The sequence below is a fragment of the Phocoena sinus genome, chromosome 11 (genome assembly GCF_008692025.1).
Source record: "Phocoena sinus isolate mPhoSin1 chromosome 11, mPhoSin1.pri, whole genome shotgun sequence".
Taxonomy (NCBI): Eukaryota; Metazoa; Chordata; class Mammalia; order Artiodactyla; family Phocoenidae; genus Phocoena; species Phocoena sinus.
Genome location: NC_045773.1, coordinates 7,762,461 through 7,788,906, shown reverse-complemented (window position 1 = coordinate 7,788,906; position 26,446 = coordinate 7,762,461). Strand labels below are relative to the sequence as shown.

The 26,446-nt window shown below is 38.1% G+C and overlaps 1 protein-coding gene across 2 annotated transcripts in view; it reads right to left on the bottom strand.

Annotated features, from left to right (window-relative positions):
• The window catches only part of RAD18 (RAD18 E3 ubiquitin protein ligase), a 116,882-nt gene that overhangs the window by 32,412 nt on the left and 58,024 nt on the right, over window positions 1-26,446 (bottom strand). For both annotated transcript variants that reach the window (XM_032650337.1, XM_032650336.1), the window contains 4 exons: window positions 21,722-21,798; window positions 20,353-20,413; window positions 7,244-7,381; window positions 2,365-2,539 (listed from right to left, as the gene is read on the bottom strand). In XM_032650337.1, the coding sequence (XP_032506228.1) occupies window positions 2,365-2,539; window positions 7,244-7,381; window positions 20,353-20,413; window positions 21,722-21,798 (451 nt within the window). The remainder of the gene's footprint in view (window positions 1-2,364; window positions 2,540-7,243; window positions 7,382-20,352; window positions 20,414-21,721; window positions 21,799-26,446) is intronic.

Below are 26,446 nucleotides of genomic sequence, written 5' to 3'. Positions count from 1 at the left end.
AAAGACACATATTGTATGATCCTGTTTATATGAAATGTCCAAAACAGGCAAATCAATAGAGACAGAGTAGATCAGTAGTTGCCAGGAGCTAGCAGAGTTGGGAGGAACTGTGGAGTGACTGCTAATGGGGATGAGGTTCCTTTTCGGGGTGATGAAAATGCTCTAAAATTGTGGTGATGGTGGCACAACTTTGGCAACACAGCAAAAACCAATGAATTGTCACTTAAATGAGTGAATTGTATGGTATGTAAATTATATCTCAACAAAGCTGTTAAAAATTTGCAATTAGCAGGTAGTTCCACTGGTCATGGGTGTATTTGTGTGTGTGTGTGTGTGTGTGTGTGTGTGTGTGTGTGTAGACATATATACATGCATAACTAATTAAAGTGTGGAAGAATATAAGAGCCTACTTTAAAAGAAATTAAATGGTTTAATAACCCTCTCACAGTTCAGTGATGTCTATAAGTCTGTCTGAGGCGAAGACCTCCAACAAACTCATCCTGTTTCTCACACTCTCACCACAAGATAAAAATACATCTGGCTGCCATGTGCCTCCCCTTTCATTTTCCTCCATTCCACCCTCCACTCCAAATTTATAAGAATGTCCCATTTCATCCTGGCATTCCAGAACATTCGGGCATCTCGTGACTATGCTTAAAAACTCACTCTTATTTCCCTGAACTCTGTTTCTCCTCCGTTTCTACCCTGTACTCTGATAAGTTTTGTGTTTAAAAACACACGCTACCCAATGAACTTACAGGAATGGCCTGTTCCAGAGTAACTGTGCAGCAGAGCCACAGTCTTGCAGAAACTCAGGCTACCGTATGTTCTGCCTTTACCCAACTCGGGATAAAACTGACCCCGATCTGATCTTGAAAATGTTCGGGGCAAAATGAGAAGATTTTCCCTTCCTAATACTTGATTCTGAATAACCTGAAGCTGTTTTCCAAGAACCCTAGGAACGCAGAGGGTCCTTGGGTATATTCTTCTCATAAAAAAATTTCTTCTTAATTTGATATTTTAGACTAGACATTATCATTCTAGAGTACTGTGAACAATTTTTAAATGAACAAATACCAAAGATTAAATAACATGTTGCTGTTAGCATTTAAAATTGGTACAATTCATTCAGAAGGCAACAACAACACCTACCAAGGTCAAAATGATGCTAAAGTTAAGGGAGTAATTCGTTAGAAACAAAAGACTTCCTATAGGGAGAGCTCTACCACAGCTTTAGGTGTGTAAGTATAAAAAACACTGGGGAAGATGTAGAAATACAATAGAAATTAAAAAGTTTGGTCAATTATGGTACAGAAACCCAACAGAATGCTGCAGCTACTAAAAAAAGTTATAAAGATGAAGTAGAAACATGGGTAGCATTTATCATATAAAGTGAATGGCGAGAACACAAAATGGTAACTATAACACAACACTATGTCATCTTTCAAAAACACATCATCTTCTTAAATTGTCTTTTAAAAAATTTGGAAAAATGACTCACCTCCAAATCTCTCATTGTAAAAGGTTCCCCATCCATTCTATTTGCTCAATTAAATTTTTCTTTCTTTTGTCTTTCTGGCCACCTCTACTTTCTAGTATAGCTGTGTTTATCTCCTTCACTCATTCTTTTGATAAAAATTTCACTGCCAGTCAGGCTCTCTTTTCTAACTCTAGGAAAAATATCTATATAAAGGCTACATTTGCAGCAACATGGATGGACCGAGAGATTGTCATACTGAGTGAAGTAAGTCAGACAGAGAAAGACAAATACCGTATGATATTGCTTATATGTGGAATCTAAGAAAAGGGTACAAATGAACTTATCTACAAAAGAGAAATAGAGTTACAGATGCAGAAAATAAACTTATGGTTACCATGGGATAAGGGGGAGGGGGAAGGGATAAAGTTGGAAGACTGGGATTGACATACACACACTACTATATATAAAATAGATAACTAATAAGGACCTACTGTATAGCACAAAGAACTCTACCCAATACTCATAATGGCCTATATGGGAAAAGAATCTAAAAAAAGAGTGCATATATGTGTAACTGATTCACTTTGCTGTACAGCAGAAACTAACACAACACTGTAAATCAACTATACTCCAGTAAAAATTAAAAATAATTTTTAAAAAAAAGGAAGCCTACAGAGCAGAAGACAAAGTCCCCAGTGACTGCTGCACATACACCCCACATCCTGCCCTGATCCCTCTGTGAACCCTACAAAGCAGCAGGAGACAATGGAAGGAGATGAGGAATGGCACCAGGCCTCAAAGCTATTTTCTGGTTACCTGTGCTGGTCTCTTAGCATGCACAGAAAACAGAAACTTAAAATAATCAACTACTGCAAGTTTCTTACCTATTGCATGAATCTGACTCTGGTGAAGAAAGAGCTTCCTCTTGAATATCAGTACAACTGGAAGAATCATCTGGTCTGTCAGGCTCTAGTTTCCCTGGGGAGTCCAGCTTTGACTGAGGGAAGTGGTTTGTTACTGAGGGTATATCTGAGAATTTCATTTTATTATCTTCCTGTCCTAAAAAGGAAAAAAGAAATGAAAGAAAGAAAGAAAGAAAGAAAGAAAAGAAACATTTAAGAGTACCTTCAAATTTACAACCTCTGTGTATTTATTATTTCCACAACATTTAATATTCCTATTTGGTAAAATAGAAGTTTATGGAACACTGATTCCAAAACTCTAGTGACAGCCAGAGAGTAAGAATTAGCACTACACTGGTGCTATCTGGTTATACTGTCCACCCAATGTATTTCCAGATTAATTAATTCAAAAAAAAAATGTTCTTTAAAACCAGGAGCAGGGAGAACTTTATAATTCTAATGAGGTTTTTATTTACAGTATTACTAAAGAATTCCTGAATATTTCACAGATCAGAGAAAAGTGATAAACATAAGAAACATGACAAAAAGGATTAAATTCAATTAATAAGAGAACCACAATATTTGTCACTGACTGCTGAATGGTAGTGAATCCATCTGGACATTTTTCTAAATCTGTTACATAGAATCTAATATTCACTGGGGAAGAGAAAAACTAATCAGACATAACCAATATATCTGTTTGATCCAACACATGTCACATTTCTACACATCCCTTGTCATATTCTCACTTTCCGAGGTCTCTTACTGCAGATAAAGATAAAGGCCCAGGAAAGCTGGGGGGATGCAGACACAGTGTTTGCAGGCAGATGACATGCAGATGTGACCAAACATCTGTGAATATGAGTGCAGAAAATCATCTCTGTGCAGGATTCTTCAGTGTCCAGGCCCGTCCCTCACGATGTGTTTCAGGGCTCTGCTGGGACTTCACTTGTGCTGGCTTTAAGATTCAGGGACCGAGGACCGAGTGAGTTCTTGACATGCCTGACACGTGCTACTGGGATAGAGCCCCCTTTCATGGGTTTGCTCACAGAGAAGAAGAGCTTTCACACATCACTCATGCACTTGTGGAGGCAAGTGACCTTTAACAAAGGACACCAACGAGAACTGTCAAGGTTTTGTCATAAAGATAAAGTTTATGGAAAAAGAATAAGACAGATTCTTCAAACAAACAAACAAAAACCTTTCCAACTCCATATGGTCAGGATTTTTCCAGAAACATTATAAGTTTTTGTTACCCTCGTGAACAGCCTACATCACACAAGAGTACAATTTCTAAAAATAAGCTCCTGATGTTGTCTGGCTTTCGCTAAGCCTGCTCATTACCGAAACAAAACCGTACCCTCTAATGTTTACCTGGGAAAGGGAAACATGCAGTCAACTAAAAGGACCATCCAGGATCTCTAGGATATTCTCTTGTAAACAGACACCTAGGACCAGGTTGAGAGGAATCAATCACGCAGTAAACCTGGTGAACCCAGGCAACTCTATCTCTCAACTGGCTGGGATAATGCAATCAAGCCGGCAAACCACGGAGCAGGAATTCAACATAAAACTACCTTTTATTTTTGCACCTGATTTATATTCTTCTCTTACTTCTTCCTCTCTTATATAAACTTCTACAGGATAAATTCCCTCTTGCAGACAAATATCATTCAACAACTGGGGGCAATGGAAGTCAGTTATCCTTCATATCTGCCCGTGGATCTCAGGACGGAACTCCAAATAAAGCCGAAAACATGAGGCCCCGACATTAAACCTCCCTAAAGAAACGTAAAGTAACAAAAACAGATGAAGGTTTTACTTAACAGGACACATACCTTGTTCACTTATATTGGCACTTTAATGAGCAAGTTTACTCTAAAGAGCAAAAGTTACACTGGTTGTATGATGCTATAAAAAGCCCAACCTGGGCTTCCCTGGTGGCGCAGTGGTTGAGAGTCCGCCTGCCGATGCAGGGGACACGGGTTCGTGCCCCGGTCTGGGAAGATCCCACATGCCACGGAGCGGCTGGCCCCGTGAGCCATGGCCGCTGAGCCTGCACGTCCGGAGCCTGTGCTCCACAACGGGAGAGGCCACAACAGAGAGAGGCCCGCGTACCGCAAAAAAATAAAAAGCCCAACCTTTCGGTCTGTGCCAGTCTCTCTGCCTCTCTCTCTCACTCCCCACCCCTCCCAGACACACGCGTTCATGCACAGCTATCCACCAGCAGCACTCATCGCTGAACCCCAGACACAGCAATACTCATGTGCACATACACAAAGAATGCACCACCCGACTACAAGCAATCAATCATTTTCAAAAGAGATTCAGCCAATAAACAAAAATATTCTCTTAATCCGAGATATTAAGCCAGATTTTCTCAGGACCTCAACTACTCTCTGACAATGTCCTTTAACAACTGCATGAACAAATTTAACTTGTTCACAAAGACCATAAAGTATATACTTATACTCAGGCAGCAACCTACTACATGACACCAAAAGAACTGAGGACAAAAATAAAGAATGTAATAGCACTGAAAGAATAAAACACTTAGAAATAAATCTAACCAAGGAGGTGAAAGACTTGCATGCTGAAAACTACAAAACATTGTTGAAAGTAATTTTTAAAAAGACAAAAATGAATGACAGACATCCTGTGTTCATGCAACAGAAGACTTAATATTGTTAAGATGTCAACTAACGAAAGCAACTCATCAATGCAATCCCAATGGCACTTTTTGCAGAAATAGAAAAATCCATTGTAACATTCACATGGCCTCTCAAGGGAACCAAATGGCCAAAACAACCTTGAAAAGGAAGAATAAAGTTGGGGGACTCATACCCCAAGAGTTGGAGGACTCCAACTCTTAAATTTGTTACAAAGCTATGGTAATTAAAACAGTATAGCACTGGCGTAAGGATAGACATACAGACCAATTAAATAGAACACAGAGTACAGAAATAAACCCTCACATACATGGTCAACTGATTTTCAACAAGGATGTCAAAAGAATTCAACAGGGAAAGGACAGTCTTTTTAACAAATGGTGCTCAGAAAACTGCATTATCTACATGCAAAAAGATGAAGATGGACCGTTACTTACACCATATACAAAAATTAACTCAAAGTGGACCACAGACCTAAACATAAGAGCTAAAACTATAAAACTCTTCGGAGAAAACACATAGGAAAACCTTCATGACACTGATTTTGCAACAACTTCATGGCTATAACAGCAAAAGCACAAGCAACAAAAGAAAAAAATTGATAAACTGGTTTTCATCAAAATAAAGCACTCTATGCATCAAAAGATACTATCCTGAAAACAAAAAGACAACCCAGAAAAAAGCTGAAAAATATTTGCAAACCATATATATAATGGATTAATATTCAAAACATTTAAAGAACTCTTAAAACTCAACAACAAAAAACCAAACAAGCCAATTTAAAAATGGGCAAAAGACTTGAACAGACATTTCTCCAAAGAAGAAAAACAAATGGCCACTAACCATATAAAAAGATGCTCAACATCATTAGTCATTAGAAAAATACAAATCAAAAAACCACAATGAGATACAAATTGACATCTACCAAGGTGTCTACAGTAAAAAAAAAAAAAAAAAAAAAAAAAGGAAAATAACGAGTGTTGACACACATATAGAGAAATTGGAATCCTCAAGCATTGCTGGTGGGAATGTAAAATGGTGCAGCCACTATGGAAAATAGTTTGGTGGTTTCTGAAAAGGTAAACAAAGAATTACTATGTGAACCAGAAATTCCTTTGCTAGGTACATATCCAAAAGAATGGAAAGCAGAGACTTGAACAGATACATGAACACCAATGCACACAGCAGCATTATTCACAACTACCAAAAGGTGAAAATAACCCATTACAGAAGAATGGATAAACAAAATGTGGTATATAGATACAATGGAATTCAGCCATAAAAAATAATGAAATTTTTTAAAAAAATTTTTAAAAAAATAATGAAATTTTGATATATGCTACAACATGGGGACCTTGAAAACATTATGCTTAATGAAATAAGCTGACAAAGAAGGACAAATAATATATGATTCCACTTATATGAGGTACCTAGAATAAGCAAATTCATAGACACAGAAAGTAGACCAGAGATTATCAAGAAATGGTGGGGAAAGTGGAAGAGTTATTATTTAATGGGTACAGAGTTTTCACTGGAAATGATGAAAAAGTTTTGGGTGTAATAGTGGTGATGGTGACACAACACCGTGAATGTACTTAATGCCACTGAATTGTACATTTATGAATGGTTAAAATGATAAATATGTTTTGTATATTTTTATCACAATAAAGACAAAATAATAAAGAATTTTCTTGTGCACTTTCCTCCATTATGATTGTTTTTTTGTTCACTGGCCCAAAGTCCTGGCAACATAAATATAATATCAATCTCAAATTTTAAAATGGGTTGAAATTGGAATGTGCTGTGTATTAGCCTTAGATATTTTAGCAGAACATTCCATCCAAAGTTATTACCAGTGACCTATAATAAAAATAATTTATTCTCTTTGTGGGATACCTAAGGATCTGCAGCAATAAATCCTTTACCTCAAGCTTAAACAACTAAAAAACTTCTGATTTCTCATTAATGGAAAGGAAGACAGATTTTAGAAACTGTGTCTTCAGGACATCTCCACGATCATTCTTCCCAGAGTAATAAACCTAGTTTATATCCAACAACTGCTATATGTCTAAAAACACTTTTGCCCATTTTAAATACCAATTAAGTCCAAAGTAAATTCCTTTGGTTTTTCCCTTTTGATATTAAAAATTATAAAATTCCATATACTTCTGTTTTTAGTTGAAGTCTCTTACCCACGCATACAGATAATAGCTTTTCTATAGATTCATCTTCTTCTTTTGTCACTTTTTTTTTTGACATTCCAACAGTTTTCTTATATCCTTTTTTGGCTTGATCCACCAGACGCTGAAATTCATTCTGATGTTTTATACCTGAAATTCAAAAGATCTTCTCAGTAAATCAAGGACTATAAAAGTTACATGTCTACAACCGATGGACTGAACACCAAGAATAACACAAGCTTGCCCAAGAACAGCACCCTTTGGACACACTTACAACGGATTTAAAAGGCCTGGGGAGCTGAGGAAGCATCTTTTATATCTTCCCCGTTCCTCAGATACAGACTTGAAACATGATATTCCTAGTTCGCAACTGTAGTTTCTTCCCACATCCCACTCTTTTAAAAAGGCTTTTTTTTTTTTGCCGTACGCGGGCCTCTCACTGTTGTGGCCTCTCCCATTGCGGAGCACAGGCTCCGGACACGCAGGCTCAGCGGCCATGGCTCACGGGCCTAGTCGCTCCGCGGCACGTGGGATCTTCCTGGACCGGGGCAAGAACCCGTGTCCCCTGCATCGGCAGGCAGACTCTCAACCACTGCGCCACCAAGGAAGCCCTAAAAAGGCTTTTTGATAAGAGCATGAAAGATGCTGTTTTCTTAAATATAACCAAAAGACACCATTCTAACTTCCCAGACACAACCGAGTACTAAGAGGAAGAACATTAACTGAGTATAAAAGCAGAAACTTCTAGGAAAGTTGGATAAAAACATAGGATATCTACTTTAATTTCCCCTTTTTCCTTCACATTTCTTGCCTGTTTCCTATCAGAACCCCTTTAATAATCTAAGATCCCCACCACCACCAATCTACCTTATCTTAAGATATTATAATTAACCAATCTTAATTTACTACTACTTTAACACCTCTGAAGATAATTTAAGCCTGACCTCCAGGTCACCATTATTAGTGTACATTAATTTACTCAATAAAGAGTAGCCGTTCGTCATTCGACCATGGACTTGAACACATCTGTTTGTGATTCTGAACCATGGTTCAAACAGCTGAGGCTGTACTTACTTATCTAGCAACCTTAAACACTTAAGTCATGGTCCAAAATGATGTTGTAGATCCTATAAAAATACATTTTAGAAAGATTCATACTGCAAGAAGTTAACACAAAGTTTTGAGACCGTTTTCCTCCAGTAGCCATCATATTCCCTGTAGTTATCCCCATGAATAACTGGGTTTAGGGGAAAATTTGTGCTTCGGTTGAAAACTATGCATTTTCTAGAGCCACCCTTCCAGGATTCCAGTCATCCACTGCCCTTGAGCTATGTTACAGTTCTGTAAATTGTAGATAACCGACCACAATGGAAAACAATTCTTGTCTATAGACAAGCAGAATCCTGTCTGGTGAAGGTTCGATTGACTTCCGTCCCCCTCTGGAAAAAGCCAGTTTTCCCTCCATTTGCATATTCATTTCAATATTCCTGATCTATACATGTGACTGTTCTTTGGACATTAGGGACAGAATGCTCCTAATTCCAACATATTTATGTGCACGGTATGTGTATGAAAACTCCCAGTGAAACTAATGTGTTGGGTTAAAATTTACCAAAGTGTCTGGTAAATTTTAAATAAGAGACTGGTTAAAATTTCAGCAAAATATAAGCTGCCCATAAAGATTACTAGAAAAAATTAGCTCTTCAGAAATAGGTGAGATCTCATGTAGAATACAAGCTAGGTGATTTCTTTTAAGTCCTATTTAACTCTATACATTTGAGAACAACTACTTTGTACTTGTTCAGCTCCCCGGAATCAATGGGCTACCACCACTGCCATCCTTATGTAGTTTGTCTTAGGCAAGGGTAACATAGCACTATGGGGTCTACATAATTTAAGCAGATCAGCCTGGGCCATTCTGCTAGTAAGGCTTCTCCTGCTAGTAAGGCTCCTCCATTGTGGACTTATGGATTGTGGATTTAGAATGACTCAGGAAACTTGCTAAAGTAATCTCATAACAGCTAAGGAGGCTTAATGACTTTATCTTCTAAAGTAATAAAATCCCAGGTTTAGAAGAGATTTTCTTTTTAAATCTAATTACCCCTACAGCTAGGCTGGAAAGCAAAAAGTAAATGGCAACCACAGCTTTGGCTTTGGCCCAAGAAGTCCAATAACCCCTCAAGAAATGAACAATGCCAAGAGATTATCACTAATAAAATTGTTCCCACTCATTTCTCCACCTCATTTTAGGAGTTCTGCCATTTGGCAAGGAGAACTTTAGAGTTTAAAGTCTCAGTTCTGCTGGCTCAATGCCCTGAATTTACCTTTTAAAAGTTTTAAGTGGTTCAGACAGTGGTAGGAGCTGACAAATAAGGCCACATTGAACCAAGTCATACTCTTCAAGGTTTTTAATACTTGAATCATACCACCCTTTCTGCCTCACCAAGTTGAAATACCATAATCTTTTCTAGTGCCAAGTCAAGCCCTTCATGCCCTCACCACCTCACCTGCTCTTTTTTTAGAGCAGCGTTTACAGCCAGAGTATCTCTGGGTCTGCCCATGAACCCAGGGGTGCACCAAAACCAGGATCCCAAGAGTGGGACAGCCTCTAGCCTCTAAAGTGATGTCACTGAGATACATACTCATTTACTTTAAATCACAGAGTGAGTCTGAAGTCAGTGTCTCCCAAAGTAAAATCTCATGTCTTTTTTTCCCCAACTACCTATGACACCCATGCAGCAAACATGGATGAAGAACAGATTAACACTAAAGGCTACCATTCACTCAGGATTCATTCATTTAACCTGAACTGACTAGCCTCACTTTAAATTCATGACCGTAAGTCTCAAACAAGCACTCAGCACTATCGTACAACATTTCTACATTTCTCAAGTAAACTTTGCTTTACAATTCTCCAAAATGTCGACTTCATACTTTCTCCAAACCTCCAACACTCCCTTCTCAGTTGGGCTCACACTACTTTGAAACTACAGAAAACTTCTAACAGGAACTCTGTCGTCTTCCAACTACCACTACTTCATCTGTGCACACATGATCTATCTTCCTGGCAGTTAGCATGAAATGGTGATCCTTGCTGCAATTAAGGGCCAACTGCTAATTTATGCTCTGGATTCCATCACTAAGGCCTTCTCAGTGATACAGTATGTGCAATTATCCTTTACTCTATCATCTATTTCCCCCTCTCTTGTGAATCTTTCCCACTGCATACAAATAAGCCTAGGACGGGACCATGCTTTTGAAACACAGTGTGGGTTGTGAAAACAACTTAGTAGATCCAGACCAGCATTTTTTTCTTAAAACAATAATAAGAATAGATTGGGGTTTCCCTGGTGGTGCAGTGGTTGAGAGTCCGCCTGCCAACGCAGGGGACACGGGTTCGTGCCCCGGTCTGGGAAGATCCCACATGCCATGGAGTGGCTGGGCCCGTGAGCCATGGCTGCTGAGCCTGCGCGTCCGGAGCCTGTGTTCCGCAACAGGAGAGGCCACGGCAGTGAAAGGCCCGCGTACTGCAAAAAAAAAGAATAGAATAAAAAGTGCCAGAGTGCATTAAAAATGGAACGAGGAAACAACCAAGATGTCCTTCGTTAGGTTAATGGATAATAAACTGTGGTACATCCAGAGAGTGGAGTGTCATTCAGCTCTAAAAAGAAGTAAACTATTGGGACTTCCCTAGGGGCTCAGTGGTTAAGAATCTGCCTGCCAATGCAGGGGTCATGGGTTTGAGCCCTGGTCCGGGAAGATTCCACATGCTGCGGAGCAACTAAGCCCGTGCACCACAACTACTGAGCCCGCGTGCCACAACTACCGAAGCCCATGCGCCTGGAGCCCATGCTCCGCAACGAGAAGCCACCGCAGTGAGAAGCCCACACACTGCAATGAAGAGCAGCCCCCGCTCACCGCAACTAGAGAAAGCCTGCACGCAGCAACAAAGACCCAATGCAGCCAAAAATAAATAAAATAAAATAAATAAATTTATAAAAAAAAATAAATAAAAATCTAGATGTGGACATATGCTTTCACTTCTGCTGGGTAAATATCTAGGAGTAGAATTACTGGTAGGTAGCTTTATGTTTCCATTTATAACAGACTACTAAACTGTTTATCTAAGTGGCTGTATCATATTACATTCTCACCAGCAATGTATAAGAGTTCCATTAGCTCCACATCCTGGCCAGCACTTGGGATTATCCTTTCTTTCTTTCTTTTTTCTTTTTTGCCATTAAAATAACCATATCTTTTCATGTGGTTATTTGGTATTTGAGTATCTCCTTCTCTGAAGATGTTTAAATATCTGCGCTTTTAAAAAATACATCCTAGGACTTACTGAATTTTAAGAGTTCTTTATATAATACAGATACTAGCACTTTGTCAAATATAAATTTTACAATATTTTCTCACAATCTGTGACTTGCTTTTTCATTTTCGTCTTTTTTTTTTTTTTTTGCCGCACCATGCAGCATGTGGGATCTTAGTTTCCCTACCAGGAATCGAACCCACGCCCCCTGCAGTGGAAACATGGAGTCTTAACAACTGGACCGCCAGGGAAGTCCTTTCATATTTGTCTTCTGAAGTGTAAACGCTTTTGTTTTAATGAAATATAATTTATCACTTTTTTCTTTTTCTTTTATGATTCATACTACTTGTGAAAGATGATCATGTCAACTGTGAACAAGAAGTCTTATTTCTTCCTTTCAAATCTGAATATTACTTCTCTTTCTTGCCTTATCACACTGGCAAGGACCCACGATACAATGCTGAACAAAAGTGGTAAGAATAGACTTCTCTACCCTGTTCCTAGTCAGAAGAGAAGCATTCAATATTTTACCATTAAATATGATGTTAGTTGTAGGTTTTTCAGATATCCTATACCAGAGCAGTCCCCAACCTTTTTGCACCAGGGACTGATTTCATGGAAGACAAGTTTTCCACCGACCGGGGTTGGGGGATGGTTCAGGCGGTAATGGGAGCAATGGGGAGCAGCAGATGAAGCTTCACTCGCTCGCCCGCCGCTCACCCCCTGCTGTGCGGCCCGGTTCCTAACAGGCCGTGGACTGGTACCGGTCCACGGCCCAGGGGTTGGGGATCCCTGCTATACCAGATTAAAAAAATTCTCATTTAGTGAGAGTTTTTATTACTAATGGGTGTTCAACTTTGACATATACTTATTCTGCATCTACTTATAAAATTATAGTGGTTTTTTTTCCAGTCTGTTAATACACTGAATTATACTGATTAATTTTCTAACATTAAACCAATCTTGCATTCTTAGGATAAATTCCACTTGGTTATTATGCATTATCCTTTTTATGTTGTGCTGGATTTGATTTACTAAAATATTGTTAAGAATTTTTGCATCTATGTTCATGAGGAATATTGGTCAGAACTTTTTATTATACTATCCTTGTCTGGTTTTAACTTTCATGGAAACTTTAGCTTCATAAAATGAGGTAGTAAGTATTCCTTCCTTTTCAATTTTTTAGAAAAACTTTTGTAGAATTGGTATTATTTCCTTCCTTATGTGTTTCATAGAATTCACACCAGCCATGCCAACTGGATCTGGAGTTTTCTTCCTGGGGATGCAAATTCAATTCATTTACTAGATATAGGGCTATTCAACCTTATCTATTTCTTCTTGAGTAAGGTTTGGTAATTTGTGTCTTTCAAGAAATTTGTCCGTTTCATGTATGTTTCCACACTGACTGGCATGAAGTTATTCATAATATTCCCTTACTGTTCTTTTAATATCAATAGGATACTTAGTAATTCTCCCTCTTTTATTGCTGATATTGGCAATTTGTGCTTTCTCTCTTTTTGTCCTAATCAGGCTTGCTAGAGGGTTCCCAATTTTGTTGACTTTTACAAACAGCTTGTGGTTTCATAGATTTTCTCTGTTATTTTTCTGTCTTCAATTTCACTGATTTCTGCTCTTCACTGTTACTTTCCATCTGCTTACTTAGGATGGAATTTGCCCTTCTTTTCCTAGTTTCTTAAGATGAAAGCATAGATAACAAATTTAAAACCTCTTCTCTTTTCTAATATAAGCTTTTAATGCTACACATTTCCTTCTAAGCATTGCCTTAGCTGCAACACACATTGCTATGATGTCCTTTCATTCAGTTCAATTTATTCCCTAATCTGCATTTACCTCAGCCAGAATATTTTTCAATTCAAGTATGTATGTCATCTAAGGAATTCCATTTGTTTTTTTTGTTTTTGTTTTCGTTTTTTGGCCACACTGTGCGCCTTCTGGGATCTAGTTCCCCAACCAGGGATCAAACCCGGGTCAGTGAAAGCGAGGACTCCTAACCACTGGACTGCCAGGGAACTCCCTTTTTGGTCTTTTTTTTAATACTGTCCATTTCTCAACTCAGCATGACCCTTCCTCATTCTTCCTTCTTCTAAAGAACATATTTGTAAATGTTGTTTAAACAGTTTTATCTACTAGTTTCATCGTCTCTGTCATTGCTGGGTCTGGTTCTATTAATTGATTTTTCTCTTTTCTAGGATGTTATTTTTTTTGCTTCTTTGAATTCCTGGTAATTTCAATAGGATATTGTTAATTTGATATTGTTGTACCTATTTAGTGATTATTTTGAGGTTCCCCCACCTGGGACCTTAAAGCTGCCTGCAAGCTGCTGGACCTGTAGAGCTCACCATCTTACTTGTTTTCTTTCTCTCAGGGGAAACAGTCCTGTGCTACCTTTTTCCAATATCTGAAAATCTACTGATTTATATATTTCATCTGGTTTTCTAGCTTTTAAGGGAGAAAAGTAAACACAGTCTGTGATTCCATCTGGGCTAGGAGTAGAAATCTCCATTTACTTTGATTTTTCTGTGCTGGGAAAGTTATCTGTTTACCAAAATATGCCATTTATGATTTATGTTAATATAATGAATTTACTGTTGTTTTTAAATAAGTTAATAAATATTTTTGAAATTTCTCGGTTTTAATTTTTCTTAGACCCATGTGTTATTTGGAAGTGTATTATTTAGTTTCCAAATATTGGTGATCTTCCAGACGGCTTTGTGAACAGACTTTGTGCACTGAATGAACTCACAAGGTGACCTTCTGCAGATCCCCGGGGTTCTCTCTTCAGTGCAACTTTCTCTTCTCCGCACTCTGTCTTGCAAACTTCAGCTCCTTCAGTTTCTCTGGTCTTTCTTTCCCCTTAACTCAGAGCCCTCCCAGCTCTGCCTAGGATCTCCCTGCCCGACCCGGAGCCTAGAAACTCTATTATAGGGCTCATATAATAAATTTTTCCATCTCTCAGAGATTCCTGTCCTTTGTTACCTAATGTCTAACGTCTTGAAAACTATTTCATATGTTTTGCCCATTTACAGTGGTTGTTTGTTGTTTTTTTTGGGGGGGCGGGGGGGTTGTTGTATATCAGGTCCCAATTATTCTGTCTTGGCCAGAAGCAGAAGTCCCCCAAGCTTTAATCTGTAATATGATACATATCAACAACTATAACCCACATAAATGAAAGCTCTTTGGTGCCCTAGACAAATTTTAAGAGTGTACAGAGGCTTAGAGAACTGAGAGTTGTTGCTCTAAAAGTTGGGGTGCCCCAGCGCTTAGCCTTAGGCTCTGTTCCCCACAGAACTCTTCTCCCAGCTAATTGTATCTAAGTATACAATTTTAAAGCACATGTCTTTTTAGTTAGATAGATTCATCCATTCATGCTTAATTCTCTTTTCCACTTGGATATCCACTAAAACCCAAAACTTAACACAGACAAAATAGGAATTTTGATTCCATTTCCCCATCCACAATCCTCACCCTGGTATCCATCTCAGTAAATGGCATCATCACTTCTCCAGGTGCTTGAACCAAAAGTGCAGGGGTCATTCTTGATTCCTCTTTTATTCACCCCCTATATTAAATTCATCAGCAAGTACTACTGGTTCTACTTTGAAAGTTTACCTTGAATTGTGTATTTTACTTCTGCTACCACTCTAGAAATGCCACATCCCTGACCTAATTTACTAAAATGGCCTCACTTCATTCAGGTCTCTTCTCAAACATCACATCACCCTTCTTAAAGGAGCCCTTCCGGTCGAGCAGCTCCATCACTTTCTATCCCTACCTTAAGTCTCTTCATAGCATGTATCACTATCTGACACATCTTACTCGTTTGTTTACTGTCTGACTATTCCCAATACAGTGTAAGCTCCATGTGGGCAGAGACTTGGTCTGTTTCTTTAATGTTATATTCCCAATACCTAGAATACTGTCTGGGTGATCCATAAATATTGCCTGAGTGAAGAGCCTTTCGGTTAGTTTTCTTACTATTTCTTGCCACCTTACAATTTATTCTCTATTCAGCAGATGCCATCGTTTTAGACATAAATAAAATCATATTACTTGTCTTTCTAAACTCTCCAATGACTTCCCACTGCAGGAAGAATAAAGCCCAGTACACTCTTACAAGGTCTTTCCTTCCGGGACCTGGCCCTGCCTCCCCGTACACCACTCTTCCGCTTCGCTCACTACACTCTACTCACACCCGCCGACGCTGTGTCTACCTCAGCACCTCTGCCCCTGATGCTCCCTCTGCCTGCAATACTCTTCCTCCAGCTCTGTGAATGGCTGCCATTATTTTCATTTCAATTTTTTTTTTTTTTTTTTTGTCTGTGCCTGACCGGGGATCAAACCCAAGCCCCCTGCATTAGGAGCACGGAGTCTTAACCACTGCACCACCAGGGAAGTTCTGCTAGCAATATTGTTCTGTTTTGTTTTGTTTTTTGTAATTTTACGTCATTTTTTATTTATTTAATTTTATTTTTTGGCTGTGTTGGGTCTTCGTTTCTGCACGAGGGCTTTCTCTAGTTACGGCAAGCAGGGGCCACTCTTCATTGCGGTGCGCGGGCCTCTCACTGTCGCGGCCTCTCCTGTTGCAGAGCACAAGCTCCAGATGCGCAGGCTCAGTAGTTGTGGCTCACAGGCCTAGTTGCTCCGTGGCATGTGGGATCTTCCCAGACCAGGGCTCAAACCCGTGTCCCCTGCATTGGCAGGCAGATTCTCAACCACTGTGCCACTAGGGAAGCCCATTTAGATTTTTTTTTTACTTATGACTCATCTCAAATGTCAACTCCTCAAGAAAAACCTTTTCTTGACTACATTATCTAATGTCCCCATAATTTCTATAAATTACTCTGCTTTATTTTCTTTATAGCATCTGCCACCTAAAATTGTTATAATCATCTGCTGATTTACTGTTATCTGTCTGCTATTAGAATATAAGCTCCATGACGAGAAATTTATGTATCTTGCTCACTGCCCTATACTCACTACCTAGAAGAACAGCTAGCACATAGTAGATGCTCAATAAACATTTACTGAATTAGTGAACAACCAAATTAAAAAAACAAAGGAACATATTAAGCTAAAATGCCTTGCCTACTTAACAGGATTAAGCTGGTGCTCTCAGGAAAAGTTACAGGAGGTAATCCCGGAGTGTTCACTGGAGGTTTGTCTTTTTTTTCTTGGCAGCGTATAAAACTATATTTTACCAAGGTGAAGAGCGTGAAGATCCCCAAAATATGTCTGTCATGGCAGTTAGGCAAGTAGAGTAACTTCCTTCAGGCTAAGATTCTGCCTCTTACTGGAGCAATTCAGTCTTAATTAAGAAGACCTACCAAAAGCATTTGCAACCTGAAACCCACAGGTAACTCAATAAACTCATTTGATTCAACTCTGTATCAAATACACTTTCTACAGATCTGCAACTAAGCCTCAAATTGATTTCACTGTTTCTCTCCTCTTCTAAAAGAGGGACTCGTGAAGATAAGTCTATCCAAAAGACTGCTAAAGAAAATAAGAAAGATATATCATCACAAAACTACCAAAGTAACTCATTCATAAAATTAAGCTTTTTTTTAAGCAAGATGACCTGAAACTAAAGCTTAGCGCACCCCCACCCCCACTCAAAAGAAGTTCTCAACATACAAGCTATTCACTCAGATTCAAAGCATGCTACAGTGCAAAGGGCTTCAAATTGAGCATGGGATGAATGTGGGTTTAATTTCCAGTCCTGCTTTTTACTAGCTATGTGGGCAATTTATCTAAGCCAAATAATAAATCAATAGTAAAAGTAATATTTCCAGCTATGTATGGACTCAAAAAGTATTCCTCCATATACCCTTTTTTTCCCCGAGAGACTTGCCTGGAAAAATGTATTCCACCAAAACAAGGAAAAAGAAGAGGCAGATTTGGATCCTGAAATAGGTGAACTGACACAGGAGGGAGGAGAGAATACCCAGAAGGCTGGTGAAAGGAAATTCCAGGGTAGCTATGAAGGAGGCCCAAAGCATGGGGTCACAGTCGCCTGGAAAAGGGCTGGGGGCTGCTTCAGGTAAGTTGCTCTGGAGAAAATAGTGAGTTGATAAATAATCTATGAGTTTCAATGTAAATAGAAAGTCACTGACATTTCTCATGGAAAGTTTACAGATAAATTAATATCACATAAATAGAAAACTAAGCAAATAAAATTACTAATTATAGGGAAAACAGAATGTTTTCCTAAAAGGAATTACAACTGTAAGGGCAGAAAAATAATCTCCCTTCTAACCTTCTTAGTTCTTAGCTGGGGCTTTATAACAAAAGACAAATTTACATGAGAAAAACAAACAGATGTTTTTTAACATGTATACCTCATGTATATATGGAAGATACCCAGAGAAAAATAAGTAACTCTAAGCCACTTGGAGGTGACTTAGAACACTGGCTTAAATACCATCTTCAGCTAGATTAAAAAAAAAAAAAAAGAAAGGTGTGCGGGAGGCCAGTTATGGGGAGATGGCCAGGAAAAACACAGTAAACAAGAGTGAAGTCTGCTATGCTGATTTAAGTCAGAGCCTTCTCCGTCAACAGGAAGACTAACTTACTTCTAGGGATAGAGAGGGGAGGAGGGACAGACACCTTTGTAATTGTGTCCTACACTTAGGCAAATGGGGGAAGGCAGAGAGCTTTCCTTTCTGCTGCTTCTCAATTGCCTTCTGCTCAAAGCAACATGTCATGGTGGCATATTCTTGGGTGGTGGCATACTCTGACACACTTCATAACCATAGTATTGTATGTTGCCTGGTTCAAACTGTATACAATGTCTCTAACTAATACTGACCTTATAAAAAATTATGACAATATTCAGAAATTGGGAGGGAGGAGAAGGTAAGAGTCAGGATGTACAAAAGAGCTAAATTTTCATTTTTCAAATTAGGACTTCAATCAATTGTTAACATGGAAAACTGAAACACTTCAAGAAATAGCAGAAAGAATAATCTTTTATAAACATGAAGGTAATTACTAAAACAAAAGCCAAAAGATTTGACAGTTGTTAATTCTAGGAAATGAAGATGGAGACAAGGAGGTGGCGAGGAGTCAGAGTTTTTAATAAGCCTTAGAGAAATGTGCTTAAAAACCACATACATGGGCTTCCCTGGTGGCGCAGTGGTTGAGAATCCGCCTGCCAATGCAGGAGACACGGGTTCGAGCCCTGGTCCGGGAAGATCCCACAAGCCACGGAGCAACTAAGCCCATGCACCACAACTACTGAGCCTGCACTCTAGAGCCCGCGAGCCACAACTACTGAGCCCGTGTGCCACAACTACTGAAGCCCACGTGCCTACAGCCCGTGCTCCACAACAAGAGAAGCCACCAAAATGAGAAGGCCGTGCACCGCAACGAAGTGTAGCCCCTGCTCTCCGCAACTAGAGAAAGCCTGCGCGCAGCAACAAAGACCCCGCACAGCCAAAAAGTAAATTAAAAAAATAAAAAACTCACGTACATTAAAACATTAATAAAAAGGTTTAAAAAACAGAAGAACCATCAATGGTATATTTAGATCCTGATACTAAATCAAACTGCAACTACACTATAATGTTAATAATAAGTGCTTGAGCTTTAGAAAGTGCCCAAAAGGTTAAAAAAAAAAAGTATATACCGAGGTTTATTTTAGAGCTAAATGAATTAATTTAATATGTTGACCTATTTAGTAAAATTAAAGTTTTTAAAGATATTTAAATGGTGGGCAATAGATATTTGTATATTTTCTTGCCTATATCTAACCCACGTTTTCTTTAGTGTAGCATAATTGTTGGATACCATCCTTTAGTGATTTAAATTATTTTTGTTCCATGCAAATTTTCTGGTTTCCTTGTTGTTACAGGCTTTAGCTTTGCCACTTCAGTGATCATCTGATATTCTCTAGCTCCTGTATCATGAAAAATTACTTTGGCTTCCCAAAGGTTGATCAAAGAGGATCGATCACATCTGTCTATCTTTAGAGCACCAGCGCTGTAACTTTTGTGGTTCAGCCTCTGGTCCGTGAATCCTCCAGCCTCCTTTCCCTACTCCGAGAAGGCTCGGGCCATCACAACTACATCTAGTGCCTGTGTACTTCATCCTCCCGCCCCACACAGATGACAGCTGTATCTGCCCCTTCAAAGCTTAAGAAGTGAAAAAAGAAAACACAATTCTTTTGGCACAACTAAGGCATATCATGTGTGGAATATTCATTCAGCAAATATTAACTATCTACTGTTTGCCAGGCACTTAAATTTAAATTTAAACTAAAAACCAACCAACCAGCCAAAGAATAAGCAGCTATCTAATTGACAAAACAGTAATGTGCTAGCACTGGGAAAGATACATATAAAGGTCATTTAAGGAAAATGAAGCGATAAAGTTGGGAAGCTGGTAATAATGAATAAAATGAAAACCATCTTCAGCATAAATATGCAAGCTACAGAGTGCTGAAATTCTTCACATAAATACTGTCACTGGCCTGAGGACAGGATGGCAAGTCAGCAATGTTTCCATTTTAATCCCATTTTCTTCTCACAGAGATGCTTTGAGAGCAACTAATTAATATTTGCAAAGTGCTTAGTGATAAGCTCAAAGTAGAATGTTAGTCACAAATCAAAGAGCACACACATAGTTACAAAAAAAGGTCACTGTCTTGAGTAAACACTCAACCAAAATTCAGTCTCTTAAGTAATATTAACAAGAAAGTTTGTATTAAACATTAATATAAAAATACTTAAGATGAAAAACTGTAACCCAAGTTCTTTGTAAACAAAGAAAACATCACATAACTTACGATAGTTACTGTGAATTTCATCTATTTCCTTTTCTGTTTGGTCCTTTGTAAAAACCATTACCTAAAAAATCCAAAAATTCTTAATTAAAAATTACCAAGAATGACAAAAAATAGAAATTAGTACTATAAACTTGAAAATCTCAAATGGGGATGTTTAAAATAGAGGAAAATAATCTCTCATGTCTGTTTTATATAGACTTAGGAAGATTAACTCCGGTTTACTTCTCTTGAATATTGTAATTAACATACATTTTACTCATTACTTTTTTTCATCAGTAGAAAATGCAACACTGATTCCATTAGAATTTATGAAGTATTAAGACAACAATCAATTAAGTTTCCTACTTTCAATATTTAATTTTCCACATTCATTACTACAATAGGTAACATAAAACTACAAGACTAAAGCGACATTTAGCAGATCATTAAAAAGGCATATCTTCTTGTTTGTCTTCTACCTTTTCCAGCCTAACTTTTCCAAGTCTACACAAAGGTATACAGAGAAAATGCAATAATACAAGACTTCACATGTGAAATTTCTAATTCACTTTTTAAAATTTTAGACTTAAAAGATCTGAAATGTACTTACACGATTCATTATAGTCTCCATCTTATAGTTAGCACACAGGTAATAGTAAAGTCAATGAAAATCTCATTTTTTTCTACTATCTGATTATAAACTTACTTCCCTAAGGTTGTTGCTTTCCTTACAAACACATTACCGATGGTCTAGAAAAAAAGTCTACTTGGGAGAGCCCAAAACACTTCCTCCAGTGTCAAAGGACACAATGGCTATTTTCTTCTTTGGTATCCTTTCCTCAAGTTTTGGACCATCAAGCTAGAGGAAGGCAACAGTGAAGAAATTTAGGTCTCTGATTCCCTCAGTAAGCTCAATAGATGCTCAATCCTCATCAACTCTTAAAATTACTTAATTTCACCATCAGTATAACCACAGAATTGCAGAATGCCAGAGCTAAAAGGGGATCTTAGAGATTATATAGTTAACCCCCTGAGTTTTACAGATGAAGATCTTAAGGGCCACAGAGGTTAAATGTTAAAGAACTTATTAAATGCAACCACCAGAAAAAGGACCAATACCAAGGTTACCTGATGTACGGGCACATGCTTTTTTCCATAAAACTGTAATTCATCAATAAACTCTACTTTGGATTGATCTTGTGCCAGAAGACTTCTAAATATGATAAAAATGCTAAAATGAGCTGCAAGTAAATCATAATACATTAAATGGAAATGTGTTCTAGTACATTTCCCACTGAACAGATTTAACACTGGTTTGCTTTACTTTGTAGGTATTCGACTTTTCCTTCCTTCATTTCTACCGAGATACTGAAAAAGACCATCAACATACGCTTTCGTTGAGTTTACTAGCTTCAAGACGCATCCTAGTCTTCTCCATATTTTCAATTTCTTGAACTATTTCAGCAGCTGTTAAAATAAGGGCACATAGCCAATATTAATTACATGGTGTTGCTCAATGTACCCTGGTTATGTAAACTCTTAACAATGAAGCTGGACAATGGGTATACATGAACTCCCTGTCCTGTCTTTGTAATTTTTCTGTAAGTCTAAAGTCATTTCAAAATAAAAGGGTTAAAAAAAAAATAACACAGAGTTAAAACACTTAACTTTTACACATGCAATTACAGTTTAAAATATAACTGGAAGAGTAGAGCAAAGTCATTTTGCTCTTTCCTTTGAGGATACAGGTATAAACAAGAGTTCCAATGGAATATGAAAATTAATGTTAGAGTGAATTCTATTCTTAGGGAATATCCACAGAAACTCCAATGTACAAAATGTTACAACAGTCTACTTTGCAAGGAAAGACAAAGGTCTACGAATACTAGGGGGTAGATGGCCTTGACTCCAGAATTTTTGTCAGTAGGTGTATTTACCAATCACATACATCAAAGAGATCTGAGATACACTCCATCTCATATATAAATACCTTTGAATGCAAATAGCATGAAATTTGCCAATGCTATCCTTCTGCCTACTAGGCCAACATATTAAGACTAAAATACACATATAGTATAGGGGGAAAAAACTACAATCCCTTACACACATTTATACATAAAAAGATACTATATCTAGAATTTGCTTCAAAATAATCCATGAAGGGATGTAAATGACAGACAACAGGCGATTAGGCATGAGTTGACAACTGTTTGAGTCAGGTAACAGGTAAATAGGGGAAATCACCATATTCTTCACCGTAAGAATTGAAATTCTATAGAACTTATAAATAATCTCTATTAAAAAGTTTTTTACAAAACTGACAGTCCTCGAGAGGATCATTTAAGAATGCAATTACCTCATTTCAAAGTTTGTTTTTCAAGCACTGAGAGGTACCTCTTGCCTCCCTAATATCATAAGACCAGTAGAAACAATGTAAACAATCTCTCCCTCTGTGAATCACGGTATAACAGGAAAGCAAAGGGACCACTTGCATTCTACCCAATCCACTAACCCAAGTATCACTCAAGTTAGAGAACATCTGGCACACTCTCTTCTAAGGTATTAAGGAAACTGTACTAGGATTAGATGCAATTTTGGGGCTTAAATCTTTCGGGGAGACTTCTGATTCTGTTTGCGATGTAAAGAGCTGGATATAGTGTCATTTTCACCCTAACAATGAGAAAAGGCTGGATAACCTATAAAACTGTAACTTTACTCGAATCCAACAGAACTAACGTCACAGGGAAACCAACTAGCCTGAAATCTAAGGAAAGTCATGTGCCTTAGAGAAGAGAGGGGTCACGAGTACTGGTTGACATAGGAAAACAAGGATTATCCTACCGCTGGGTAAGAAGATTTCAGATAAACTTTTTTTTTTTTGGCCGCACAGCAAGGCATGCGAGATCTTAGTTCCCAGACCAGGGATCGAACCCGCGCTCCCTGCAGTGGAAGCGCATAGTCTTAACCACTGGACTGCCAGGAAAGTCCCTCAGATAAACTTTTTGATGAATTGCAAAAGGCCAAGGGTGAACCACCACGAAAATATAAAAATCCTGGGAATCTTAGACACAAGGGGACTCACACCTATTCCAAGGTTTTCTATAGACCTTACTGGATACTCTCAAGAGCTACTGGGGGAAGGATGGGAATTTAGAAAAAGTATCCCTCCGGATACAGGCTTGGGAAAGAACAGCCCCCAGTGCAGGAAGGACATGAAGCCCCATCAGATCTTTAACCCTAGGAAACAAAAGCATTAAGCCACTGAGGGAAGGTCAGCAAAACTGAAGTCCCCAGAGCACAGGTAAACAGAGAAAAAGTAAACAAACAAAACCCTCTACTCCGGCAGAGGGGTCAGGAAACTGCCCTGGGCCCAGACCACTAGAGGACCCTTGCCACCTGGGGAGGCAAAGGATCACTGAGAGAGACCCACCTGTGAGACCCAGAATCAAGGGCCTGCCTAAGACGGAGGCTAAGCTAGAATAACAGAGAACAACCCTCATGCTCCCTACCACGGAGACAGGACACTCCAAGTGACAGGTAACTGTCATCAGCCACTGGGAGAGAAGTGAGCATGGAAAGACTCCTTAAGGCACAGGTTCACAGGGAAAACCTAAGTGCGAGTGATACAGGTACATTTTAAAAACAAACAAATAAACTTCTGGTAGCTCAGGCACCGACCTAAAAAGCACAAGGGATATGAAAGTGGTGGTCAACCGAGGACAACCACAGCAACAACAAAATCCAAACCAATCAACCACACACAGTGAAGTCCTAGCAGAAGAGGAGACAAGTCCATTTTTTAGTCATTCATACTATTTACTTCAGCATTTAGAGTCTCACGTATTAAGTCTGGTTTTCAACCAAAATTTACAAGATACACGAACAAGCAGGCAAACAAACAACAATAACAAAACCAAACTCAGATATCAGTTGCCCAGATGTTACAACTACCAGACATGGAATTTAAAATAACTACGATTAATATGCTACATCTAGTGGAAAAGATGAACAATATGCAGGAACAGATGGGGCATTTCACGAGAGAGATGAAATCGTCAAGAAAAATAAAACAGAAGTGTTAGAAATAAAAAAACATTAGCAGAGATAACTTGACCCAGCTAAGGAAAGAATAGGTGAACTTAAAAATGGGATCGAAAAAAAGAAAAAAAAAAAAATGGGATCGATGGTATTACCCAAACAGAAATAGAGAAAAAGGGGGGTAAAACCCACAAAAAAACCAGAATAGAGCAACTAAGAGCTGTGAGACAACATCAAAAGCCCTAACACACACATAATAGAAATCCCAGAAGAAGAAAAAAGGGAGAGAAAATATTTGAAGATCTAATGGCCAGAATTTACTAAATATAATGAAAGATGTCAAACCACAAATGCAAGAAGCTTGAAGAATATCAAGCAGAATAAATAACAAAACAAAAACGCAATGATATACCTGCACATAGACACACAAAGAAAATCTTGAAGCCAGTGAGAAAAAGGGGTATACCACACCAATAAAAGTCATGTACTACATCATACTGCTCATCAAAAACTATTCAGTCCAGAAGACAACAGAATGAAGAATTTAAAGTGTTGGGGAAAAAACCTACCAACCCAGAATTCTATATCAAGGGCAATATTTTTCAAAAGTGAAAGAGAAATGAAGACTTTCTGAGACAAACAAAAACTGACAGAATATATTATTAGCAGATCTGTACCCAAAAAAGTGTTAAAGGAATTTCTTCAAGCAAAAGAAATTTAAAACCAGAAATTCATCTCTGTAAGAAGAAACAAAGTGTTAGAAATGGTAAAAATGAAGGTAAATATGAAATATACTTTTCTTATTTTTAACTACTATAAAAGATAATTGTCTGTTTAAAGGAAAAACAATAGCAATGCATTGTGTTAACAGCATGACAACAACAGCACAAAGAATTAGGGACTGGGAGTAAACTGTTGTATAAGGTTCTTATACTACAAGCAAAGCAGTTTATTATCTGAAGGTAGACTGTGACTAATTAAAGGTGTATACTGTAAACCCTAAGGCAAACACTAAAATTTTGAAAAAGAGGTACAATAATAAGTCAACAGTAGAAATGAAATATAATTTTTAAAATACTCAATTAATCCAAGATATTTAAAAAAAAAAAAGGCTAGAAGGAACAAAAAGCAGATGGAACAAACAAAACAACTAGCAAGATGTTAAGTCGAAAGCCAACTACATCAAATGTAAATGGTCTAAAGGCACTAATAAGAGCCAGAGAATGCAGACTGGATTAAAAAAGAAAAACCAAACAATATACTGTCAACAAAGAACCCATTTTAAATAAAAGACATAGATTCAAAATAGGTTCAAAACAAAGAACGGAAAGCGATGTATCCTGTAAATACCAATGAAAAGAAATCTGAAATAGCTATATTAATATGAGGCGCAAGAGACTCCAGAGCAATGAATGTTATCAGGGACAAAGAGGGAAATTACAGAAAGCGGTCAAGTCACCAAGAAGACTTAACAATCCTAATGTGTTTGCACCTAAAACAGAAATCAAAAATACATACATGGACAAGCACTTCTGTTTCCAAACAAGATGGCCTAGACTCATGTCTCTTCTCGTTTCTCATAATCTTACCTGCAAAGTATAACTACAAACCCTGGATATAACAGACAAGGTTAAGAGAACTCTGGAAAGTGGAAGGAGGAAAATGGACTGGCTAAGGACCTCAGAATTTGAGGAACAACTCTGTGGTACGTTCCCCGGGTTTTCTTTTTATCTTCACAATATCCCAGACTCGTCTCTGGTGAAGCCTGCAATCCAGAACCACCAACACTCACAGAAGAAAGAAAAAAAAAGTCTCAAGAAAAACCTATTTTAAGCAAAGGTCAGTGAAAGGGAGAGATCAGAAACCTTTCTGACAATATCGGACCTACTCCTTACTCCAGCTAAACACTGCTGATGCTCCCAGCCTGCCATACAAACTTCCCCCCACACTTACTTAATTTAAAGATCTGTAAAATTAAAACACAGGTACTATATTTACTGAAAAAAATCTGCATATAATCTGCAGTTCAAACCCATGTTGTTCAAGGGTCAACTGTATCTCTCTTTAAAGCAGTTTA